The sequence below is a fragment of the Vigna unguiculata genome, chromosome 4 (genome assembly GCF_037176805.1).
Source record: "Vigna unguiculata cultivar grain cowpea cultivar isolate G323 ecotype 2 chromosome 4, ASM3717680v1, whole genome shotgun sequence".
NCBI classification, from domain to species: Eukaryota; Viridiplantae; Streptophyta; class Magnoliopsida; order Fabales; family Fabaceae; genus Vigna; species Vigna unguiculata.
Genome location: NC_140795.1, coordinates 3106846 through 3127557, shown reverse-complemented (window position 1 = coordinate 3127557; position 20712 = coordinate 3106846). Strand labels below are relative to the sequence as shown.

At 29.5% G+C, this 20712-nt stretch overlaps 3 protein-coding genes across 3 annotated transcripts; all 3 read left to right on the top strand.

Annotated features, from left to right (window-relative positions):
- The first annotated feature begins 610 nt into the window (after positions 1-610).
- LOC114182734 (non-specific lipid transfer protein GPI-anchored 8-like) lies at positions 611-2643 on the top strand. The gene is made up of 3 exons (XM_028069666.2): positions 611-1105; positions 1904-1927; positions 2153-2643. The coding sequence occupies exons 1-3, from the start codon at positions 721-723 to the stop codon at positions 2287-2289; spliced, it is 546 nt and encodes a 181-aa protein (XP_027925467.2). The 5' UTR covers positions 611-720; the 3' UTR covers positions 2290-2643.
- Positions 2644-3761: 1118 nt separating this feature from the next.
- Positions 3762-8454, top strand: SURF1 (Surfeit locus 1 cytochrome c oxidase biogenesis protein). Its single transcript, XM_028068768.2, has 6 exons — positions 3762-4050; positions 4196-4281; positions 5584-5822; positions 6872-7046; positions 7127-7410; positions 7953-8454. Exons 1-6 carry the CDS (start codon positions 3906-3908, stop codon positions 8020-8022), a joined length of 999 nt encoding a protein of 332 aa, XP_027924569.2. The 5' UTR covers positions 3762-3905; the 3' UTR covers positions 8023-8454.
- Positions 8455-10534: 2080 nt separating this feature from the next.
- On the top strand, positions 10535-16152 carry PDF1B (peptide deformylase 1B). Its single transcript, XM_028067786.2, has 7 exons — positions 10535-10778; positions 10872-11010; positions 11700-11892; positions 12903-13013; positions 14124-14186; positions 15590-15699; positions 15788-16152. The coding sequence occupies exons 1-6, from the start codon at positions 10580-10582 to the stop codon at positions 15686-15688; spliced, it is 804 nt and encodes a 267-aa protein (XP_027923587.1). The 5' UTR covers positions 10535-10579; the 3' UTR covers positions 15689-15699; positions 15788-16152.
- The last annotated feature ends 4560 nt before the right edge of the window (positions 16153-20712 follow it).

Here is a 20712-nt window from a genome sequence, read left to right as displayed (position 1 = left end):
TAAATTGTTAAGTGGGTAGGTGAATTGTTGAGAATTTTTAACTGATTAAAATTCCATTTAAGATGATTTTTAGTTTAGGAATCCAATTAACTATTTTTTGTTTACTTAATATATTTGCACCTTTTAAAAATTATTAAGTGGTCTGTTAGCAATTTAATCCAAAAACATTAATGAATAAACTACCATTTCTAGAATAGTAAACATAAAGAAAACATGAAGAAGAGTTAAATGGATAACATCCTTTTATCAGTCTTTATTTCCACAAAAGGAAAAGCTTGATAATTTTCTTTTTATTTCCTCAAGGTTGTTAAATTTTTTATATTTTTAATTTAATATTTATCTCATAATAAACAAACATGTGGATTTCATAGTCAGGTTATGCAGAATATTTTCCTAACATATAGCATACCTGTTGCACAAAAATCTAGATAACAAACATATACACTTGAATTTTGCAGATTCCAACAACATTAAGAGAAAATAAAGTGTCAAATAATAGTATAACGCAGAAAACACAAAAAAGAAATAAGGAAAAATGGTTGGCTCCATTTGGCTTGGTCTTAAAAAGAACCCTTTAAAAATAGAAGTTCCCTCTGGTTTATATAGCCAGAATACACTAGAATGATGATGCACTGGGGGAATAGAGAGAAAACAACATCAACGTAAAAATAAGATTTGTTTGGTTGGTGTTGTTTTCATCCTGAATTTTCTGTGTCATTGATGAAGAAAATGTCTTCTAACAACATTTGCCCCCTCTCATTCTTCATCATGTTCTTCTCATCATATCTTCATGTTGGTCTGTGTCAAACTAGCCTTGACCAGCTCCTACCTGGTCTAGGGCAAGGTAGCTTTCTACAAGATGCACAATGCATGCAAAAGTTGGTGCCATGCCAAACATATTTGAAGTCTCAAACCAACCCTCCTCCTGAGACTTGTTGTGCACCATTGAAGGAGTTGCATGACAATAAATCACCATGCATCTGCAATATCCTTAACAAGCCTTCTCTCCTTCAGTCTGTTGGTGTTTCCAAGGATGACCTCTTGAAGCTCCCTCAAGCTTGCAGCATTGATACAGACTTTTCTAGCTGCAACGGAGGATCTCAAGGTAAAAGTTGAGAACGGATTCAGATACTTTTTCTCAAGAAAAGTCACGTAGAAGTTACTGACTTTCTCTTGGAAAAAGTCGCTGAATCCGTTCCTGATAAAAATAGTAACTAAAATCATTTGTCTGTTGCCGTTTTTCTCTTGTCTTTTGTGCTTTCTATGTACCACTTGACATCATTTTTCCTTGTTTTTCTTCTTGCAAAAGCCTGTTGGAATTGAAGTTGAGTCAAGGTTGTCTAGTCTTTCATTTGTGATGGTTTGCCTATCTCTTTCTTTCATTTCATGATCGATGTTTGTTTCTCTAACAAAGGAGAGTAGCTTTTGTTCGTCAAGTTTTTCATTGATTGTTATACCTTTTGCTTGGTACATGAATCTTTTGAAATTATGCTTCCACTTGATATCTGATTTTTCAACCGAGAAATGCAATTGTGCAAGTCATTGCATGATATTTCAATGAACTAAGATGTTATATTTTGCATCGTGTCTTGCTGCAAAAACAGAGAGAGTTTCTTCAATAAATAAGCACATGAAAAAAAGGTTATAATTTTATCAGATACCTTTATACTGGTGTATCTAAGACCCTATCAAGGCAATTTACTCTTCAAATAATTAACAATTTACCCTATCAAGTGCACTTGTACACCCTCTCTCTAACTTGGCTCTAACTTCGTTCTACAAATTGATTTTGTGAGATTTAATTAGTCATAAACACACTTATTAAGAATTAAACTTTTGCATTTAATTGCACAGATTAGATATGGGAGTGGTTCTCACTTCATCTTGTTTTTTTTCATTGCAGATGGAGAGTCACCAGCAGCAGAAGGTAAACCATCACCTACCTGTAGGAGAAGAATTTTTAGTATGAACATATGAAACATTGGAAATAACAGTTTTCAATTTAATTAAGACTAAATTCATCTATATGAGTAAGAATCTTTGGACTATATCTGTTTCTCAACATGCTGCTAATGGAAAATTTTGTCTAGGAGCAATGTTTTCATGAAGAAATCGATGTACTTATAACTAACACTGCATTATCTTCTTGTAGGTGAAGGTTCTGTACCTGATGAAGACATAGCTGAAAGAACAAGTTCAACAAAAACTATTACTCCATATGAAATCACTTCTCTTGGTGTACCTGGCTTTGTTGCATTGTTGAGTGCACTAGTATTTTCTTCATACTAGAGTTTTTTCATGTCATGAATACCAATGAATAAAGAACAAGTTCCCAGAACTCTCCATAGTGCAACCAACACATTTTTCAGTTTAATTTTTCAGTGGCAGATGTATATTTAGTGCCATCATCATTGATCAAACTCAATTTACATTACTAAACAAACTTGTAAGAAGGTTCATTCTTATTCTTTTGTCTGTACACATTTTAGAAAACAGTCTATAACACAGTTTTTTTTTTTTTAAATCAAAATCACGAGTTTTTCTTAACTTATTTACATAAGGTGCATAGTCACATCCTCCATATTTATCTCTAATTTTCTGCTCTAATAATGATCATAATTTAAAACCTATAATTTTATTTAATTATTTGGACCATCTGTGTTAAATTGTGATTTTTTACTGATGATAGGGGCAGGTATACCGGCAAAACAGCATTTTTCATTGTTAAAATATAACTCCATTGAAATATTATGACTTTTTATAGTTAAAATACATGACATATTATCAACATTATTCAAACAATTATAATAAATAACATAATTTCTTAGTAAAATAAAAAATGTGATCACATCAACTTTATTCCTAATTATCTACTTTATTATCAAAATTTAACTAATTTCTTTTATCTCAAGGTTTGTTTGTCCAAGTTTAAACTCTCACTTTCACTATGTTCATAAGAAAATTAAACATGTATAAAGAAAATTCTGATTAATAATTTAAACACATCCTTGTGATGTTAAACTACCAAATATTCTAACTTCTATTCGTGCAAAACTCCCCAAAATCAACTTAATAAAAAGAGTAAAGAAAAATCTATTATAGAACAAATTTTGGTTAAACATATTTACTCTGCTTTTCATTAAAATTTTGATTAAACTTATTTACAAAAGGATCAATAGATTATAACATAAATTTAAAGAGAAGTTTAGATGTAAAATATTTAAAAAAATAAATTTTTTTATAAAATTAAATTTTAGTAATTATTATTTTTTATTTATAAGTATTACGCTTAAATAATAAAATATTTATATTTTTTATCAGATATAATATTTTTACTTTTAAACAATTAACTATGAGATAACTCGGTAATGAGAATAAATTAAGTACTCACCTTTATGAAAATAAAAATTTCTTTTCAGTAATCTAAATATTATAACCTATATTTGCAGGAACAAAAATATTAAATTTAATCTTTTTATTTTCTAACACTTTTAACTAGAAATTGGACAATCAGGAATAAGAAAATAGTATTATCCGACACTAAGACATTTAATTAACAGATTAACAAAAAAAAAACATAATTACCAAGAAAAAAATTTAACCTCATAACTACAACTAAAATTCTTTCTTTGCAGGAATAATAAGAGAATATTAGTGAAAAACTTAAAACAACCAATAAATTTTGAAAAGAAGTATTAAATCATTTTTAATAAATTTCTTTTATTTTCAAATATAATGCAAGCATGCAACAACCTGGTGCATGAACCAGAAGATCCACAGACGCTAAAGGTGTTTCCACACGCAGCAGATTTTATCTCCATAAACCCTTCGATCTTTTTCGCTTCATTTTGCTTCTTCTCTTCACATCACATGTGCTAGTGGCGTCGTCGCCATCCGCCGCCATCATGTTAAGTCATCTCCGCCGCGCCGCCACGTACGGCGGTGCTACCTCTGACCACCTACTCGCCCTCAGGACGTTCAGCTCCGCCGCCGCCGTCTCCGCCGCGTCTAATTCTGACCCTTCACTTCCCTCTTCTCCCGAATCACAAAGTATGTGCTGATTCTTGTTCTTTTGATCGATTCTCCACGTGAGTCGATCTTGGTTTTTGCAATGCCGAAGCCCCTCTTCAAAATAATGAGCATCTTTTTATGGTCATTAATATACTTTAATTTTGTTTTTGTGGGTATATGAAAGGAAAAGCATCTAGATGGTTGCTGTTTCTACCTGGGGCTATAGCATTTGGCCTTGGGACTTGGCAGATTATTAGAAGAGAAGAAAAGGTGCGTCAATTATGTCATTGAATTTTTTTTTTTGTTTCCACATGATGTTCTGTTTTCATAATCTCACATATGAAATTTTGAACCATTGATTTTGATGAAGGGGCATGGAGTAGGATGAGGGGAGGGATAGAGTTGAGTAATATTATGTGAATGGTGTAAGAGGAGATTATGTGATGTGAAAAGTAGCGCCATTAATTGTACTTCTATTGTGATTTTTTTTTTCCCTCTCATCCTGCGATGAAGTGTTTGTAAGTGAATGGGGTATCTCAATGTGTTTTGTGAATCTGTGATGAGGATCAAGTAAAAGGACTCCAGTCTGCCAGTTTAGTGGATTTTGAAGTTTTTTAACGTATGTACCACACCACTTTTGTGAACTTTCTCTGAACTCATGTGAAAATGGGTATGAATTATTTGTGAATTGATGATTATGAGATTTTTAACCAATTTCTGTTGATATGAGTGATCAGTTTACTTCAATAAATTTGATACATCAACTGGCCAAGTCATAGATGTTTCTAACAAAAATGAAAAAGAAGAAAAAGTAGCTTTAGTGCTAGAGGAAGCAATAGAAGTGGTAAATTTGAAATTTTGCCCTTGTCTGAACCAAAAAGATGTAACGAAGTTCTGCTGCTCTGGCAGTACCATGAACTGAAGGTGGACAAAGGTGTTTATTTACTCAGAAATGACGCTCTGGCTTAAGCAAAGAAAAGAAATTTTGTTTCAAAAATTGTATATGCACTGTTTTGCTACAGTTAGTGTGTTTTTTTAAACTAAATAAAAAGTAGCTTGGTAACTAATGGAACATGCCTCAACTTAGATTTATTGAGCAGTGTATACATGCTACATATAGTGAAACTACACATAGTAGGTGAATAAGCACATTGGAAGTGCTGCCTGGAGTGGCTGAGGTCAAAGATAATAAAAATGTAAAAATATCAAAGTTATCTGCACATAACAACAAACATGGGAATTGAGATGTCTCAGGAGACCATTGTGTATTTTCATTTTTTTCAGTCACATGTACAATGCATATAACAAGTAGAATTATATATTATGTCTTATGTATTATATTGGTCTATGCTGTTCGATTATTAATTCACTAGTTTGACTATTAACTCATTCGCCCAGTACCCTGACTGGTTCGGTTCTGCTTACACTGGGTAATACATTGGATGATGGTGTCTTTTGTTGAATATATTTGGAAGATAAAAAAGTTGGGGGATTGAGTTTATTTTGTATTAATTTGAATTTCATGTTTAGTTATTAGATCATTGAAAACTCTTTCTGTTTTTAATGTTATAGATTAAAATGTTGGAATATCGAGAGAAGAGGTTGCAAATGGAACCATTACAATTCAATAGTACTTATTCATCAAACGAGGAATTAAATTCTCTGGAATTTAGAAAGGTTGCTTGCAAAGGATATTTTGATGATAGAAAATCAATCTATGTTGGACCACGTTCAAGAAGTATTTCAGGACTTACTGAAAATGGCTACTTCATTATAACACCTCTTATGCCAGTTCCCAATTGTCCTGACAGGTAAAACATAAACGTTAATGGTTTTGTCAATGAACGTAATGCATTACTTCACTTGAAACTTTTAATCTCTTGCAGTACCTGTGTTACTTACTATTATGTATTAGAGCTTAAGTTTCATCAAATGTTAGTGTGAAACTCTACACATTACAACACTAAAGTCGAAGTTATTGCATCTTTGATTAGAGTAATTAATGTGTTCTGTAAAACCATTTACAAATACAATGGAGTGAAAGTTTTCCTCATCATTATGTACCATTTTTAACACCACTTGACCAAAGGATGAATTTTCTGTAAAACTGATTGCAGTTAGTTGATGTTGAAAGTATTGATCATTGTACTCAATAGTACTACTTAATGAAAGTGTTTGGCTACCTTAAGTAAAGGGATCCACTTTAGAAGATAAATTGCAGTTTATATCTATTGATTAGAAACTTGACCTTTAATATAAGCTTGTTATACGCTTATGTGTGTGTATGTGTTTGTTTTGTTATAATTTCAACAATAGATTTTCTAATTAATAGCTGTATTTGTTCTTTATTTTCTAAAATGCACCCCTCTGCTTTAGAGGAACTAATTCCTTGTTTGAAAATGGATATTTCTTATACTATGTCCTGTACGATAATTTTCTCTTGGAGTATATCTTGTTATTTTGATTGAAAATCTCCGTGTGTTGTATGAACTTTAAGATTTACTTTTGGTGAAGTATTATTAACTTATTGTGGCCCATTATGGATGTTTCATGTCATTGACATCTCTTTTCATCAATATAATTATCCATGGATGCAATGTGTTTAGTGTGACCGGCTAAACATTGTTGAGCTTTTGAGAGCTTAGAAGATCTTCCATTTATCTGCATCACTTCATAAGTTTTAAGTCCAATCTCTTCTGTGTTAAATATCATCATATTTTCAAGTCAACTATTTTTTTTTTCTTGTTCATAAGCAATCCATTCCTGGTTTTGAATACTTCCCTGCCACTGGTGTAATGAATAAATGGCATTAGTTGTTCACAGTTTCGTCTGTTCTTATATTGTGTTTTTCTTCTTCCAGTGTGAGTTTTCCAATTTTAGTCAATAGAGGGTGGGTTCCACGCAGTTGGAAAGACCAATTTTTAGAGGCTTCACAAAATGAAAATTTGGCAGATTCGCCACCTTCCTCTTCTCACACAGATGGAACTACATCCTGGCGGAGACTGTGGTCTAAAAAGCCTCCTGTTATCACTGAGGTTGCCTATCTCCTAAGTCATTTCCTTATATAATGTGGAAAAATCATGGATTCAAACTTATCATGTGGAACCACTTACAGGATCAGGTACCGTCTGTTACACCTATAGAAGTTGTTGGCGTAGTTCGAGGAAGTGAAAAACCAAGTATATTTGTTCCTGCAAATGATCCTAAATCTTCTCAATGGTTCTATGTTGATGTTCCTGCCATTGCTCGTACTTGTGGCCTTCCAGAAAATACCATCTATGTTGAAGATATTCATGAAAATGTCAATCCAAGTAATCCTTACCCTCTGCCCAAGGATGTGAATACTTTGATTCGAAGTTCTGTCATGCCTAGGGACCACCTTAACTACACATTGACATGGTATGCAACTTACTCTCCAATGCTCATTGAATATCAATGTAATTCTGGTGTTGGCCCTATCAATAAATGGTTATTTTTGTTGTTGATAGTCAATTTTTATATTGATAATGTGTAGAAATTAAACTTGTAAATGGTTATTTTTTATTGGTTGGCAGTGCCAAATTATATTGGTAATGTTTGGAAAGTAAACTTTTTGTATAAAGTAAATAGTGTATGCATTAAGGGTGTAAAGATTCTTACATTCTCATTGAACTATATAAGTCATGATGTTATGCAAAGTAAGTTTGTTGAGTTGAAGCTTTATTGACTGGTTAATAGTGTAAAACTTTCACAGAAATTAAACTCTTGTGTATAATTGATTGGCAAGGTTATAGGTTTTGCGTTAATAATTATATGATTGACATTACTTGTATGATACTGCTAATATATTAATATTATATGATTGAAAATCTATTAAAATAAACAAGTTTCTGTTGAATCCTGTTTGTAATGATGAGGTTGAAATAATCTTGCTAACAACTTTTCTTTTGTATTTGGGTCAGGTATTCTCTTTCTGCAGCAGTTACATTTATGGCTTTTAAGAGGCTTAAACAGAAAAGTAAGCGGAGATAGCAAAGTCATTTTTCTGTTGCATGTGATAGTTGAGATATACACACAGATGACACATTATATCCTTGAAGCATTGTCTTACCAAACTTTTCTTCAAATGTCAATTTTCATGCAACTTTTGTCATTCAAGTAAAGTCCTCCCTGAAAGTTATCCTCACCTCAAAAACAGTGATGAAATGAAAGTGAGGTGATATTTTTATCAAGAAAACCATGTCAAGAATTTTGGTGCCACTGAGGATGAAGTTGCGGATATTCATTTTCTAGAAGGTCATTTTTTTTTTCTGTTGTTGGAAAAGCAAGTAGTTGTAAGAGGATATCATATGAATATGTTTGGATTGTAGGTTAGGGAGTTGAGAGTGCAAAACAATTTTACCGACACAGACACATGTTCTACTAATTGGCTTAATGGTAAAGTTGGATGAGAGGGTTGAAAGATGTTCTGGGTTCAATTCTTCCCATTAATATTTGTGAGTTGAAAATACTAACCATCATGATAGTTGAATCACGAATCGAATGGTGTATTCATGAACATTAAAAAAAGTAATATACAAAACATGTAAATATGTAATTAATGTACGGTTAGTAATGCTAACAACGATAAAGAAACAAAATTGATTAATTTTTATTTTATTTTTGATGAAATGAAATTCATGGATTCTATTCCAAGAGTGATAATTCTTCAAGAGGTTTAAAACGGACTCCTTTGGAATACTTACAGAAAAATTCACAAATTTAAGCTTAATCGATGGATTTATATGTAAATGCACAATTATAAGTTTTTTTGTTATCACCTTATTTCAGGTTTTCTTCCCCACTTTTAAGTGTTCTATTAACCAAAACATTTCCTATAATAATATTCTTTTATGAACAGATTTAAGATAAGGGTATACCAAATAATAGAAGATAAGATATAAAGATATTCTCCTTAAATTTTTATTCAAAGAGTAACTTGAATGTCTTTTATAAAGTAGCATTACATGTATATCTGAAGAAAAATGTTTTTTTTTTTCTTTTTTTAAATTGAAACAGACATATTTCGGTACCTTTTGGTTTTTGTTTTACTTAATAATGAATACAAAAGTATTATATTATTCAACTTTACATGCAAAATCAAAATGAAGGTGGGAGGACATTTAAAATGCAAGGATTACATGAATTTACTTTGAAATCACAATATTTTACGATGTAACTTCTTCTTAAGATTATTTTGTAAGTTTTGCTTTAACAAAGGAAGCCTTATATCATTACTATAATTTTACAACCTATTTATTTTTATAAAAATTCAATTACATGGTTAATTTTAGGGTTAGATATATTTTTGGTCCTTTAACTTTCGGTCAATTTTGGAATTAGTCCATTTCAAAACTTTGGACCAATTTAGTCATTCATCTTTCGAAATATGTGTCTTTAGTGCTTTTAATCAAATTTTGTTAAGTTGATTTGACATTTCAAACGCGTCATAATAGTATTTGACTTAACATTAAAGCAAAAATGTGTCAAACAGTATGAACAATTTAAATACAATTCTGAAATACGTACAAAACATAAAATAAACCTAACAAAATTTGATTAAAAGGACTACATTCACGTATTTCCAAAGATAAAGGACTAAAATGGTTCAAAATTTTAAAATAGACTAATTCCAAAATTTACTACAAGTTAAGATGTCAACAACATATTTAACCTTTAATTTTATGGATATTGCTTATTAATATTCTAGGACGAGTTAAAAATAAGTATCCAGTTTTACAAAAGTTGATTATAAATTATGATATTGAATGATTATTGAGATTAATGCAATTTTACTTATTTAGAGCACAACAAAGTCCAAAAATATTGTACAATGTTTAATATTTTATCTAATATGCACTAATACAAAATAAAAAAAATTATATACCAATGTTACTAAAATTTAAAATATAATTAAAATCTAAAAAGTTTAAATTAATAGAAAAATAAAAAAATAGCAATAAACGTCTAAAATGTTAAAAAAAAATTAAAACATAAATTAAATAATAAAATAATTAAATTTTAATGTTGGTAAAAATCTTAAATTTTTTGCAAAAATTAAAGAATTTAATTTTTTAAGTCTTCACATTTTAAATTTAAAAAATCTTTCAAGTGTCAGAGATATTTTTTTTTAATAAAAGTTTTAGAAATTTCAAAATATTTATTTTATATAAAAGAAATATTATTTGAAAATTTCAGAATATTTTTCTCTTTATAAAAATTTATTATATAATTAATTAATAAAATTAATTATTCCATTTTCAATGTCGAAACGATGAAATCAAATCATTAAGAAAAAATCACTTGAACAGAAGCAAAATTCAAATACATTTCGATCTAGGTTACTATAAAATCCAAAAAAGAGTCATTGTTTTATATTTCCTTTGAATTTATTTTTGCAGTTTTTATTACTATAGAACTACTAAACATTTTCTTCCAAAAGAATTGTTAAATATTTTATAACAAAAATATACTAAATATTTTTAGTATAATTATCTACATGTCTAAATGAGCATCAAACAATGTGAATCACTTTACTTTGTGACCATCCATGGCTTCACTCACGTGTCTCCACCCAACCCACCCTCTTCTTCTTCATCTCGGTTCAGCTCTTCCCGCCATTTCCAACCGCTGCTTCAACCATTCCTCCTCACTGAACCGGACCCTCTCTGCAAAATCTCCTCGAACAGTTCCTCCACGCGCCATGACCAAGCCTAGTCTCTCACCAGCTCAAGACCAAGTTGCTTCTCGTAAGTTCTACTTCACTCCACTGATTCAACCCTATCTCTCTTTTTTTTATTTTTTTTTCTCAAGCCTTGGTCTCTCTGTATGTTTTTTTGAAGCTGGTGATTTTGAATTTGTGCCACCTCTGAGAATTGTGGAGTATCCAGACCCGAAATTGAGGGCCAAGAATAAACGCATAGTTACCTTCGATGATAATCTGAAGAAGCTTGTCCACGAAATGTTTGATGTAATGTACAAGTAAGCTTTTTTTAATGTTGAAGTGTTTACTATATTTGCTTCAGCTGAGTAGAATTATGGTGGGCTATTGCTACGTCTTGTTTTTTTTTTTTTTTTCGTTTTATTTGAATTATTAATAAAATGTGGCATCAGTTGGGTTTGAGCTCGAACGCAAGGCTTCTTACCTCAGTTCATTTTCTTGTTTCTGACTGCCAGTGAGATAATGCCATTTGTGTGATGTTCGGGTTTTAGTGCATTTCAGTGTTTGCTCTAATTTGGAAGGAAAGCTTGTATTTTTTTAAAGCACGGTTGTGAAGATTGATTTTCAAATTATATAGGCTACTTTTGTTTTCGAATACTAGACAAAACAAATATAAATTTACTCTTACCCTGACAATGTTTTTCTCAATGGATGTTTCCTTACAATACAAGAGTGTTCTTTATTGTAAGCAATATCAACCATAATAGAAATTTGAGGGCAGTTTGCTGTTTCAAACACTGTATTTTGTTTTAGGACTTTTGTCTAAAATACCCCTACAGTAGGAAAAGGCAGTTTGAATTGGAACAAGGCATGCGATATATTTTAAATTATGTTGAATATAAATAAGCTATATTAATTGACATTTTGATGTTATTGTAATCAATATTGTAATTCAAATAACATATCTCTATTTGCTTAATTGTTAACAATATTGGTTGGCTTCCCACAGAACTGATGGTATTGGTCTCTCAGCACCTCAAGTGGGAATAAATGTTCAACTTATGGTGTTCAACCCAGTTGGTGAGCGTGGTGAAGGAGAGGAAATTGTTCTTGTAAACCCAAGGGTTAGCAAATACTCAAAGAAATTGACTCTATTCAACGAGGGTTGCCTATCTTTCCCTGGAATTAATGCTGATGTAAAGGTACCTAACACGAATCCTTTTCTTTTGCATCATTCTTTTGACTGTATCTTTCCTTTTATACCTGCTTTTGGAGAACTGGAGTAGCAACTTTTAAATTTTAGTCAGTTGGAAAAGTTTGTCGTGTTTATTATATATTTAAAACTATTCTTCTTCATACTTGTGATCTTTGCTCCTATAAACTCAGAAAATCTTGGTCCTGTTCTCTGATATTTCAAATCAAGCTTTGTTATTGGTGTTTTGGTTCTATATGTTAGAATGTAGTGACTAAAAGATTGAAGTATGTAACCAGCCTTTTCAGCATACATACTTCAATTGCGTGAATATCCATTGCTTTTCTTCCACCTATTTGGTGCTTGCTGAATACCGAGTTGGGTTTCATAAAATCATGATATTTTGTCTGATTGCGTGATTCTAATTTTCATTGCCTGATAGATCCTGATCATGCTGTAGAACATGTTGTGAAGTCATCTAGCATTGTATTGTTTACAAATAAATGGAGGGATCATGTGATCCTTCAAGCTGGACCAAAATACCTATAGAACCCAAATTCACGGTTGGCTCTTCCAACCCCAATTTTGGCATATCCCTTCGAACAAAACTCATTCTCCACCATTCCTCTTCTGTTCTTGCACTTCCCATCTGTACTGGTGTTGCCTGTGTTCTCTAGTGCACTAGTTGTCTTTGTTCATATGGTTCAATGCCAGTGCAGGGTCAGAGGCTAGTACAGTGTGCTGCTGGTTCCTCTGTTTCTATCTGTTGACTTATATGGGGATGTGCTGGACAAAGCTTTATTTTCCTTTTACCAGTGTTGTTTACTCCACTTTATTTTTCTGGTTTATAGAGAATCTATATACCCTAAAGTTATAATTTTCTTGTATATAGCTTAAGTTGTTTTTCCCTTTTTTGTTGCTTTCAACATGTGCTCAACCGCAGAAATATAGCCATTTTGTCGTTTGTTTCATATGTATTTACTCTTATGCCTACTTATGTGTCTCATAATTGTGGTTTAGCGACCAGAATCTGTGAAGATTGATGCACGTGATGTTAATGGAACTAGATTTTCAGTCAACTTGTCTGACCTTCCTGCACGAATATTCCAGCATGAATTTGATCATCTACAGGTGTGCTTTGAACTTTGATAACTAAAGCAACTAGTGTTTTAGTTAGAGCATCTTGTTTTTATATAATTAAAAATCATAACGACTAAATATTTTTAAATACATGGGTTATATTATAATTATATTCATAATAAATATCTTTGAATGTATAAAATATAATTTGAATTTATTTTAATTGTTGTATAATAATGGTTTTTTTAATTATTGACAAAATTTAGTGAAAGATACTATGAAAATTCAGCTCAGAGATAGAGATGAAATATTATAGATTGACAGAGTGGTCAGGAAATATCTCATCATATCATTACTGTACAAAAGAACAATTAAAACACTTACACCTCTTGAGCGTGATCTCCAAGTTTCATTATATTTTATGATTTGTATCTTTCTTTTTCTTTAAAATCAAGATAAGATTGTTATGGCACCACTCTAAATGTTATAATTCTAACTAGTTAACACAACCTATATTAATCGCATGTAACATCCCTAATACTATTAATAAAAAAAAAAAGGGAAGTACAACAGGAGAGGGACAAATTGAACCCATTGGCAAAACGTAAAATGTGGAAGACCTGATCTATCTCCACAATAATCACAACAGATGCAAGGAGGAGCACCCTCCCACCAAGTGAAAGCTAGTCCCCTACTACCATGGTTAGTTGAACTATTAGAACACCTGCTAGATTCTCTAAAAATATGAGGAATTCTAAAGTACTTGAACTATCCAAGGAAACAAGAAAACAATTTTATTGATAACAATCACAGGAATTACATTCTCAGCTCCTCTATTTGTAACAATCAATCTCTCTAAAATAAGGAAACAATATATGCTAAAATAAATAGAAATTCAAAAGATATTTTATCATAATATAGTCGTGATGACTATGTTGAAGCCCATCAAATCATGTCAAATCACAATACGTTAAATGTATACTATTTTTTTCCTATTAATTCTTGATTTTGAACATCTTTTATTAATTTATTCACTTGATTGTATTGCAAAATTAGTTCAAAGTTAAACTTTTTAAACTAAATTTATGTAACGACTTGGTGTAATTTTAAACTTTTATGTAATTTTGAGCATATGCTTACATATTGTTGTGGTGTCTGCAGGGAATTCTTTTCTTTGACAGAATGAGTGAAGATGTTCTTGATAGTATTCGCGGGCAATTACAGGTTAGAAAATCCTTTTCCTGTTTTGTCACTGTCACTTGTTTATCTTCTGGTAGAATGATATTAAGTGGTCTACTAGAAGTTATTAGAAGGTTCTTTAGATCTCTCTGTAGTTATTACTTTAGGATTAGATTTCTATATATGGAGGCTGATGTGCTGCTTAATAAGAATCTTTTTTCTTTCAGATTATCCCTTTCAAGTTCTTCCTTTGATTTTATAATACATTATTAGAAAATATTTATTTCTTTGCATAAATAAGCTAGACGATTCATTTCATGATATGAGGTTTTTAGTTATGATTTGTGATGTATAAGGTGGAATTGACTAAGCCCTTAGTAATCAAAACTAAAATTCTAATTTCTATTTGTAGCCCAAATTTACTTGTTTTAAAAAAAGATAGAAAAACTTGTCAGAGAGTGAGCCTTGTGAAAGGTATAAGGTACCTTCTGACTTGGATGTCATAAGTTCAAATCTTGAAAATAATATATCTACTTGCGGAGATAAGGCTGCATGTAGGCCTGGTCAAGAAAACTGAAACTGGGCAAAACTATTTTGAGAATAACAGGTTTGAATGTGTGAAGTTGGATATTGGGTACTGAAATAAAAATTTGGTTATATTTGGATTTGTTGGGTTGGTGTGGGTGAGGTAAAAGTAGCCTGTCAGAATCCACACTTGACCAAAAGAAATTGTGTTTAAAAACTTGAACAAATGACAGTCTATGTGATAGCATAATATAATGATGGTGATCCACCTTCGAGTATTGTATAATGGTAGGAAAAACCTCATATCCGGGAAGAGTAAAAAGAAAATTTTAGTTTCAAGAACCTGTGCCAAAGCTGAATATAAGACGATGGAGGTAGCTACTGGCGAACTCATTTGGTTGAAACAGGTCATTGGGGAACTCAAGATTGAAGAAAATATATAAATGACCATAAAGTTTTGGACATTGTATTCTACGACAGGACCAAAGACATTCAATTGGGCTATCACTTTATTAGAGAGAAGATCAAGATAGGAGACATAACAACTAGATTTGTTAACTCTAGTAATCAATGGTATGATGCTTTCACAAATCCTTAAGGGGTCTGCGGATTAGCTATATATCTAGTAAAAATGGTACATATACAGGAAATAGTATCTACATATAATGAGGTTTATTGGCAACAAAGATCTTATCTAGAGGAAAGAAAATCTCCTCTTATTATTTGCATTTCATTCTCAAAACTTTCATTGTTTTGTAAGAGTAACACAAACTAATCATTCAAGACTATTTATCACATTTCTAAAGGTTTATTTCATCTGTCACACAAAGTAAAGATCTATGATGTCTATATTGAGTTCAAAGGGATTAAATTCTAGAGAAAGAATGTTAATAAATGTTTCGGTTATGGTTAAATTATTACAGGCCCTAGAAAAAAAGTACGAGGGAATGACTGGACTCCCAAGCCCTGAAATGATAGAGAACAGCAAAAAGAGAAAAGCCGCAGTTGGTTTTGGGAAATGATTATCTTCAAGGTCTTTTCTATGATAAATTTTATTTTTCTCAATCGCATAGATATGTAAGAGTTTACATTGAACTGAAAACGGCTTACTTATTTTACAGGTCAATATTCATAGCACTGAACACATAAAGACATTTCTCAGGGTGGACTTCCTTGTCTAGAATTGTTTGTTACACTGATTACATGACACCTCTATTATAAACAATGCCAAAGTCAGTTGTTCATGTTGCCCTGAAGGAGAGAACTGTCTCGAAGAGATATTTCCTATTGATTTATTGGTTTTAATTATGGTTCTTGAGGTCACCTGTGGAGTTGATTTTATATTTTTGTTGGCTATGTATTATTTTGGGATTTATCACCTGAAAACGGCTCATGGAATGGAAGAAAACCTTTCTTTATATGGTTTTCTCTCAACATCCCAAAGGCAATAATTGTCTGTAATAAAAGGGCCAATTTTAGTTTCATAGCTTCACTAGTTTGAATGGTTATCCCTGCCTTTGTTGATGGGGCTTTTGGATTTTATACTTGCATTTTAATTTTCAGTGCAGTTGTGTACTTTCACGTCTCTTAACTCATTTTGATTTCTAGGCATTGGATGTTTTCAAGTGTCTTGCGGTCACTTTTCAGATATCTAGGCATTGGATTCTACATACCGGGAAGAATGGATTCGCAGAGTAAGTGGATTTCAATAAATAACCTTGCTTTTACCATATTCTCATTCTTGTGGATGAACCAATGGATATGTTGTCCGGGTACGGATACGACACGGACACGGATACAAAGATACGGCTAAATTGAAAAAACATAGGACACGGGACACGGCGTGTATATACATGTTAAGTTTGAAGTTGTCAACTAATACATTGCCAACTAACACAAAAATAAATCAAATCTATCTATCTAATATTTAATATGCCAAAAGTAGTGAAATAATAAGATTTGTTCCTTATTTCAATCATCAAAATCATGTCAAAGATAAAAAAATATTTTTCAAATTGGACTTAGTGTGTCTTACAAGTATCGTACAAGTGTCGGTGTCCGATACGTGTCGGACACGAGACACGCCATTTATGAGGCATGTCGGAGTGGAAGTTGGTATAGTCTATAGATACTGATGGAGTTTGTTTGTGTAATGCAAAATTTGAATGAATGTTTGGTTTTAATAAACTTCAGACTGTTATGTACCTTTCTGCAAATCATGCTTTGGCTTATTTCTATAAAAGCTATCTGGATCTGTCGTAAATTTCACAGTAGGAGGTTTTAATAATTTATCCATGATGGTGCTGAAAGAGATAAATTAAATCGATGATGGGGAAAAGATGAAGCAACAAATTCAGACATTTTAAAATTTTGCTTATCTCATTATTAAGCATGCTTTCATCATCCTATCCAAAATTATTTTTCTTTCTATATGCTTTATTTTCCCCATGCATCAACAAAGGGAAACCGCACTGAGGCAAAGTAATTGGTGGTGACAGATTAGTTTGGCAAAGAAGATTTTGGGAAAGTTGCAACAGAGATTAGTTCCATCAAAAAATAGTTCTTAAACCTATAAATTACAATATAATTTAGTTCAATATTTTCAATATAGAACAGATCTCATGAAGCTATAAATAGTTCATATTAGTTTGAACAAAGAGTGCGAATTTGATTCTTATGGAAAAGGTAGAGTCTTGAGCCCTTTTGAGTGATGCTTTGAATCATGAATTGATTTTTCTTAGTCTTTATCTTCTTCCTTCCAATGTTGTTCTTTTGCAAGATGTTGATTCTGTAATTTAAAGAGTAATGGTTGATACCAAAATTTTCTCCTCTAAATTTAAAAGGGGATATTCAATCAAAAGAATGTAATTTTATTGAAGTCATTATTTATTGAAGTTAACATAGACACAAAAACACTCACAAGAGCAAGAACAAGGTCAGTAAAATATGAAAAATTAAAGACACAGAAAAAAAGAAGTCAAAGCAAATAAATATATGATATCAAGCTAAAATAAAAGAAATCAGGGCAAATCAAATAAAAAGAAATAGAAACAACAAAACAAGAGACACAAACATGTTAAAACAAATCAAAGCAAAAAGAATGAAATAAAATAACACGACCAAACCAAACTGAATCAAGCAAGATAAATGAAATAAAAAACCACACCAAATAAAATAAGTTAGTAAAAGAATATAAATTAAATATTAATAAAAATATAATAAAAATAATTATAATAAAAAATAATATTATAATTTAATAATTAAATGAAATTAATTTAATTTAATATTATTCTATCAATAAAAATATTTTTTATTTTAACTGATGACTCATATTTTATTTTAAATTCACTTCTACAATTAAAATTAATAATAATAATATAAATAAATTTATATCTTAAAAATAAAAAAAATAATAATTGATACTTATATAAGAGATTTTTTTGTTATGTCAACATTTATTTTTCTATTTTATCCTTTAAATAATTTTTTTAAATTAAAATAATTATTTTATCAATTTGAACTTAACCACATCGTCATATTTAATCAATTTTTTTTTTCAATTGAACCAACTTTTAAATTTAATCATTTATAAAACTACCTAAAAAGTAATAAAAATGATTTATTTTAATTTTTTAATTAAAATAATAATTTATAACTATATATAAAGATATATTTCTTTTGTTTCGTTTTTTTTTAATTTTATTATTTTAATTACTAACTTTTAAATTTAAATAATTATTTACAATAAAGAAACTATTATTCAGCTTTATCATTTTATTAACTATTTCTTGAATTCAAATACTTACATAATAATTTAAAATATTTGTAAGAGAATTATTTACTTTTATATTTTAATAACTTCTTTTTAAATTTAAATAATTATTCATAATATTATTTATCTTAATAATAATAATAATTTTATTATTTTTTACTATTATAAAAAAATTAAAAATGAATAATAATAATTTTTAATATAACGATAATTTATCTTTTTATTTCATTATTAATTTTTTTTTATTTACATTGCCTAAAATTATTCACAAACTTTTTTTTCTTTTTTTTTGTCTGTCTTTTTTACAGTCTTGATAATTATGGTTATATTAAAAATGATTATAATTCAGCAGCAAATAATCTGAAAATTAAAAAAAAAAAACATAATAAGAATTCAGTGTTTGATAAAAAAAAAATGTACTTAGAACGGTAGGAAAAGGACTTAATTTGAAAAAAAAAATCTATAATAGTCTATACACGTCAATAAAATTCAAAAAACAGTTTACAACACAGAAAAAAAATTTAATTAACAACCAATATATCTCTAATCATACTCTTTTAAATAAAATTATTCTTTTAAAATAATTAATATACATTTTTAACTCTTATCACAATAAAAAAAACCTCTTTCAAATATAACAACGAATAAATCACTTTATTTATATATATATATATATATATATATATATATATATATATTATTATAATTTGTTGGTATTTTTTATTCTATGCGTTATATTGTATAGGGTGTGACATTTGATGGTTTTGGCGAATACTTTGTTGCTGGAGCTTTTTTAGAGAGATTTTCTTTCACTTCCTTTTAAAATGTTTTTCAAGCCTTGTTGATATATTATGCGAAATGTAGCTTTTTAGTGATTTTTTAATTTTAATTTTTTTGGCTTTTTGCAAATGGACTAGTTGAAAATAAAGTGCATTTGTGTTCATATTCTGAGTTTTTTTAGGTGCTGTTGGTGAGTAATGCATACCAAAGAAAAGAGAGAAAATGACCTAAATTATTTAAAGAATCAAATTTATTATGTGTTTATTTTTTATGTTCTCATATTGTCATCTACTTGACAAATTTTGCTTTAGTATTATTCTTAGGTTGATTACACATAAAGTATTTTCAAATCTATTTTAGGTTGACTTGTTAGCAATCAATAGTATTTTATCAATGACTGGAAAATTATTCAGATGCAACTTTTAATACACTATTATTTTGAGATTGAGCCATAAAAGAGAAATATGAGGTCTTTGTAACTCATTTAAATAAAAACTTAGTTTATTTATTTAAATCATTTTTACATCAAATTTTAATCGTCAACAAGTTTTAGTCCAATTAATTCAAATTTTCTGATTCTTACTAACTATAATTAATATTTACAAGTAATAAGCTATTGAGATTTATATAATAATTATTCATTAAAAAATGTTGTACATGTATATCAGTCAAAATTAATAACTTATAAATACTATTCAATTAAAAATGTTTAAATATTTAAAGTTGAAACAAAGTATTAAAAAACTAAAGATAATAAACATAGAGTAAGATTTAAGTAAAAATATCGATGTTAAAATAATCATTAATGCAAACTCTTGATAAAGAATGTTTAATATATCAGGATTCTTAATAGATTTTAGACTTGTCATTAAAATATTAGAGTTTGTTATGTAAGGTGTGAATGTTAGAGTAGGAATTAAAAAAATATTGTTTGGTATTTTTGTTTTGAATTGGATCATGAAAGTCAATCTCAAAATTTTTGTCTTATATTTTTTCTCGATCAAAGATATTTGTTTTCATTGTGCCAATTTCAATTTATTCTTTACATTAATTCTAAATTTAGTTTTTATTAATACAAAACAAAATGTTTTATTATTTTTATCCTTGATCAGTAAACAACTAGTTTATTAAATCACATTATTCTTTGCAGGAATGATATTTGAACTTGTCTACTGAATTATTTGTATAATTTGACAATTTGGTACACTTGTCAACATGTAACAATCCTAAAACCAATCATTATAATTTTCTAAGATATTAACATAAAAGAAAAACTTCTCAATAAAAAATTCCAGTTTGACTATAAATTAAAATTAACTCACAAAGAAAATTAAAAAAATATTTTTTAAAATCTATATAAACTAGTATACGTAAGTTAATTTTAACTAATACTCATATATATATATATATATATATATATATATATATATTATAGATAGATAAATAAAAACAAAGTTTTACATATTACATATGTTATAAGTGTAAAAATGTGCT

What these genes read in the sequence shown, in the direction of transcription:
- LOC114182734 (XM_028069666.2), top strand. Translation starts at nt 721, where the DNA reads ATGAAGAAAATGTCTTCTAACAACATTTGCCCCCTCTCATTCTTCATC. An exon ending in CTGCAACGGAGGATCTCAAG is followed by an intron (nt 1,106 to 1,903) that starts GTAAAAGTTGAG and finishes TTTTCATTGCAG; the next exon opens with ATGGAGAGTCACCAGCAGCA. An exon ending in AGAGTCACCAGCAGCAGAAG is followed by an intron (nt 1,928 to 2,152) that starts GTAAACCATCAC and finishes ATCTTCTTGTAG; the next exon opens with GTGAAGGTTCTGTACCTGAT.
- SURF1 (XM_028068768.2), top strand. Translation starts at nt 3,906, where the DNA reads ATGTTAAGTCATCTCCGCCGCGCCGCCACGTACGGCGGTGCTACCTCT. An exon ending in CTCTTCTCCCGAATCACAAA is followed by an intron (nt 4,051 to 4,195) that starts GTATGTGCTGAT and finishes GGTATATGAAAG; the next exon opens with GAAAAGCATCTAGATGGTTG. An exon ending in GTTCCCAATTGTCCTGACAG is followed by an intron (nt 5,823 to 6,871) that starts GTAAAACATAAA and finishes TTCTTCTTCCAG; the next exon opens with TGTGAGTTTTCCAATTTTAG.
- PDF1B (XM_028067786.2), top strand. Translation starts at nt 10,580, where the DNA reads ATGGCTTCACTCACGTGTCTCCACCCAACCCACCCTCTTCTTCTTCAT. An exon ending in ATGTTTGATGTAATGTACAA is followed by an intron (nt 11,011 to 11,699) that starts GTAAGCTTTTTT and finishes GGCTTCCCACAG; the next exon opens with AACTGATGGTATTGGTCTCT. An exon ending in GAATTAATGCTGATGTAAAG is followed by an intron (nt 11,893 to 12,902) that starts GTACCTAACACG and finishes ATTGTGGTTTAG; the next exon opens with CGACCAGAATCTGTGAAGAT.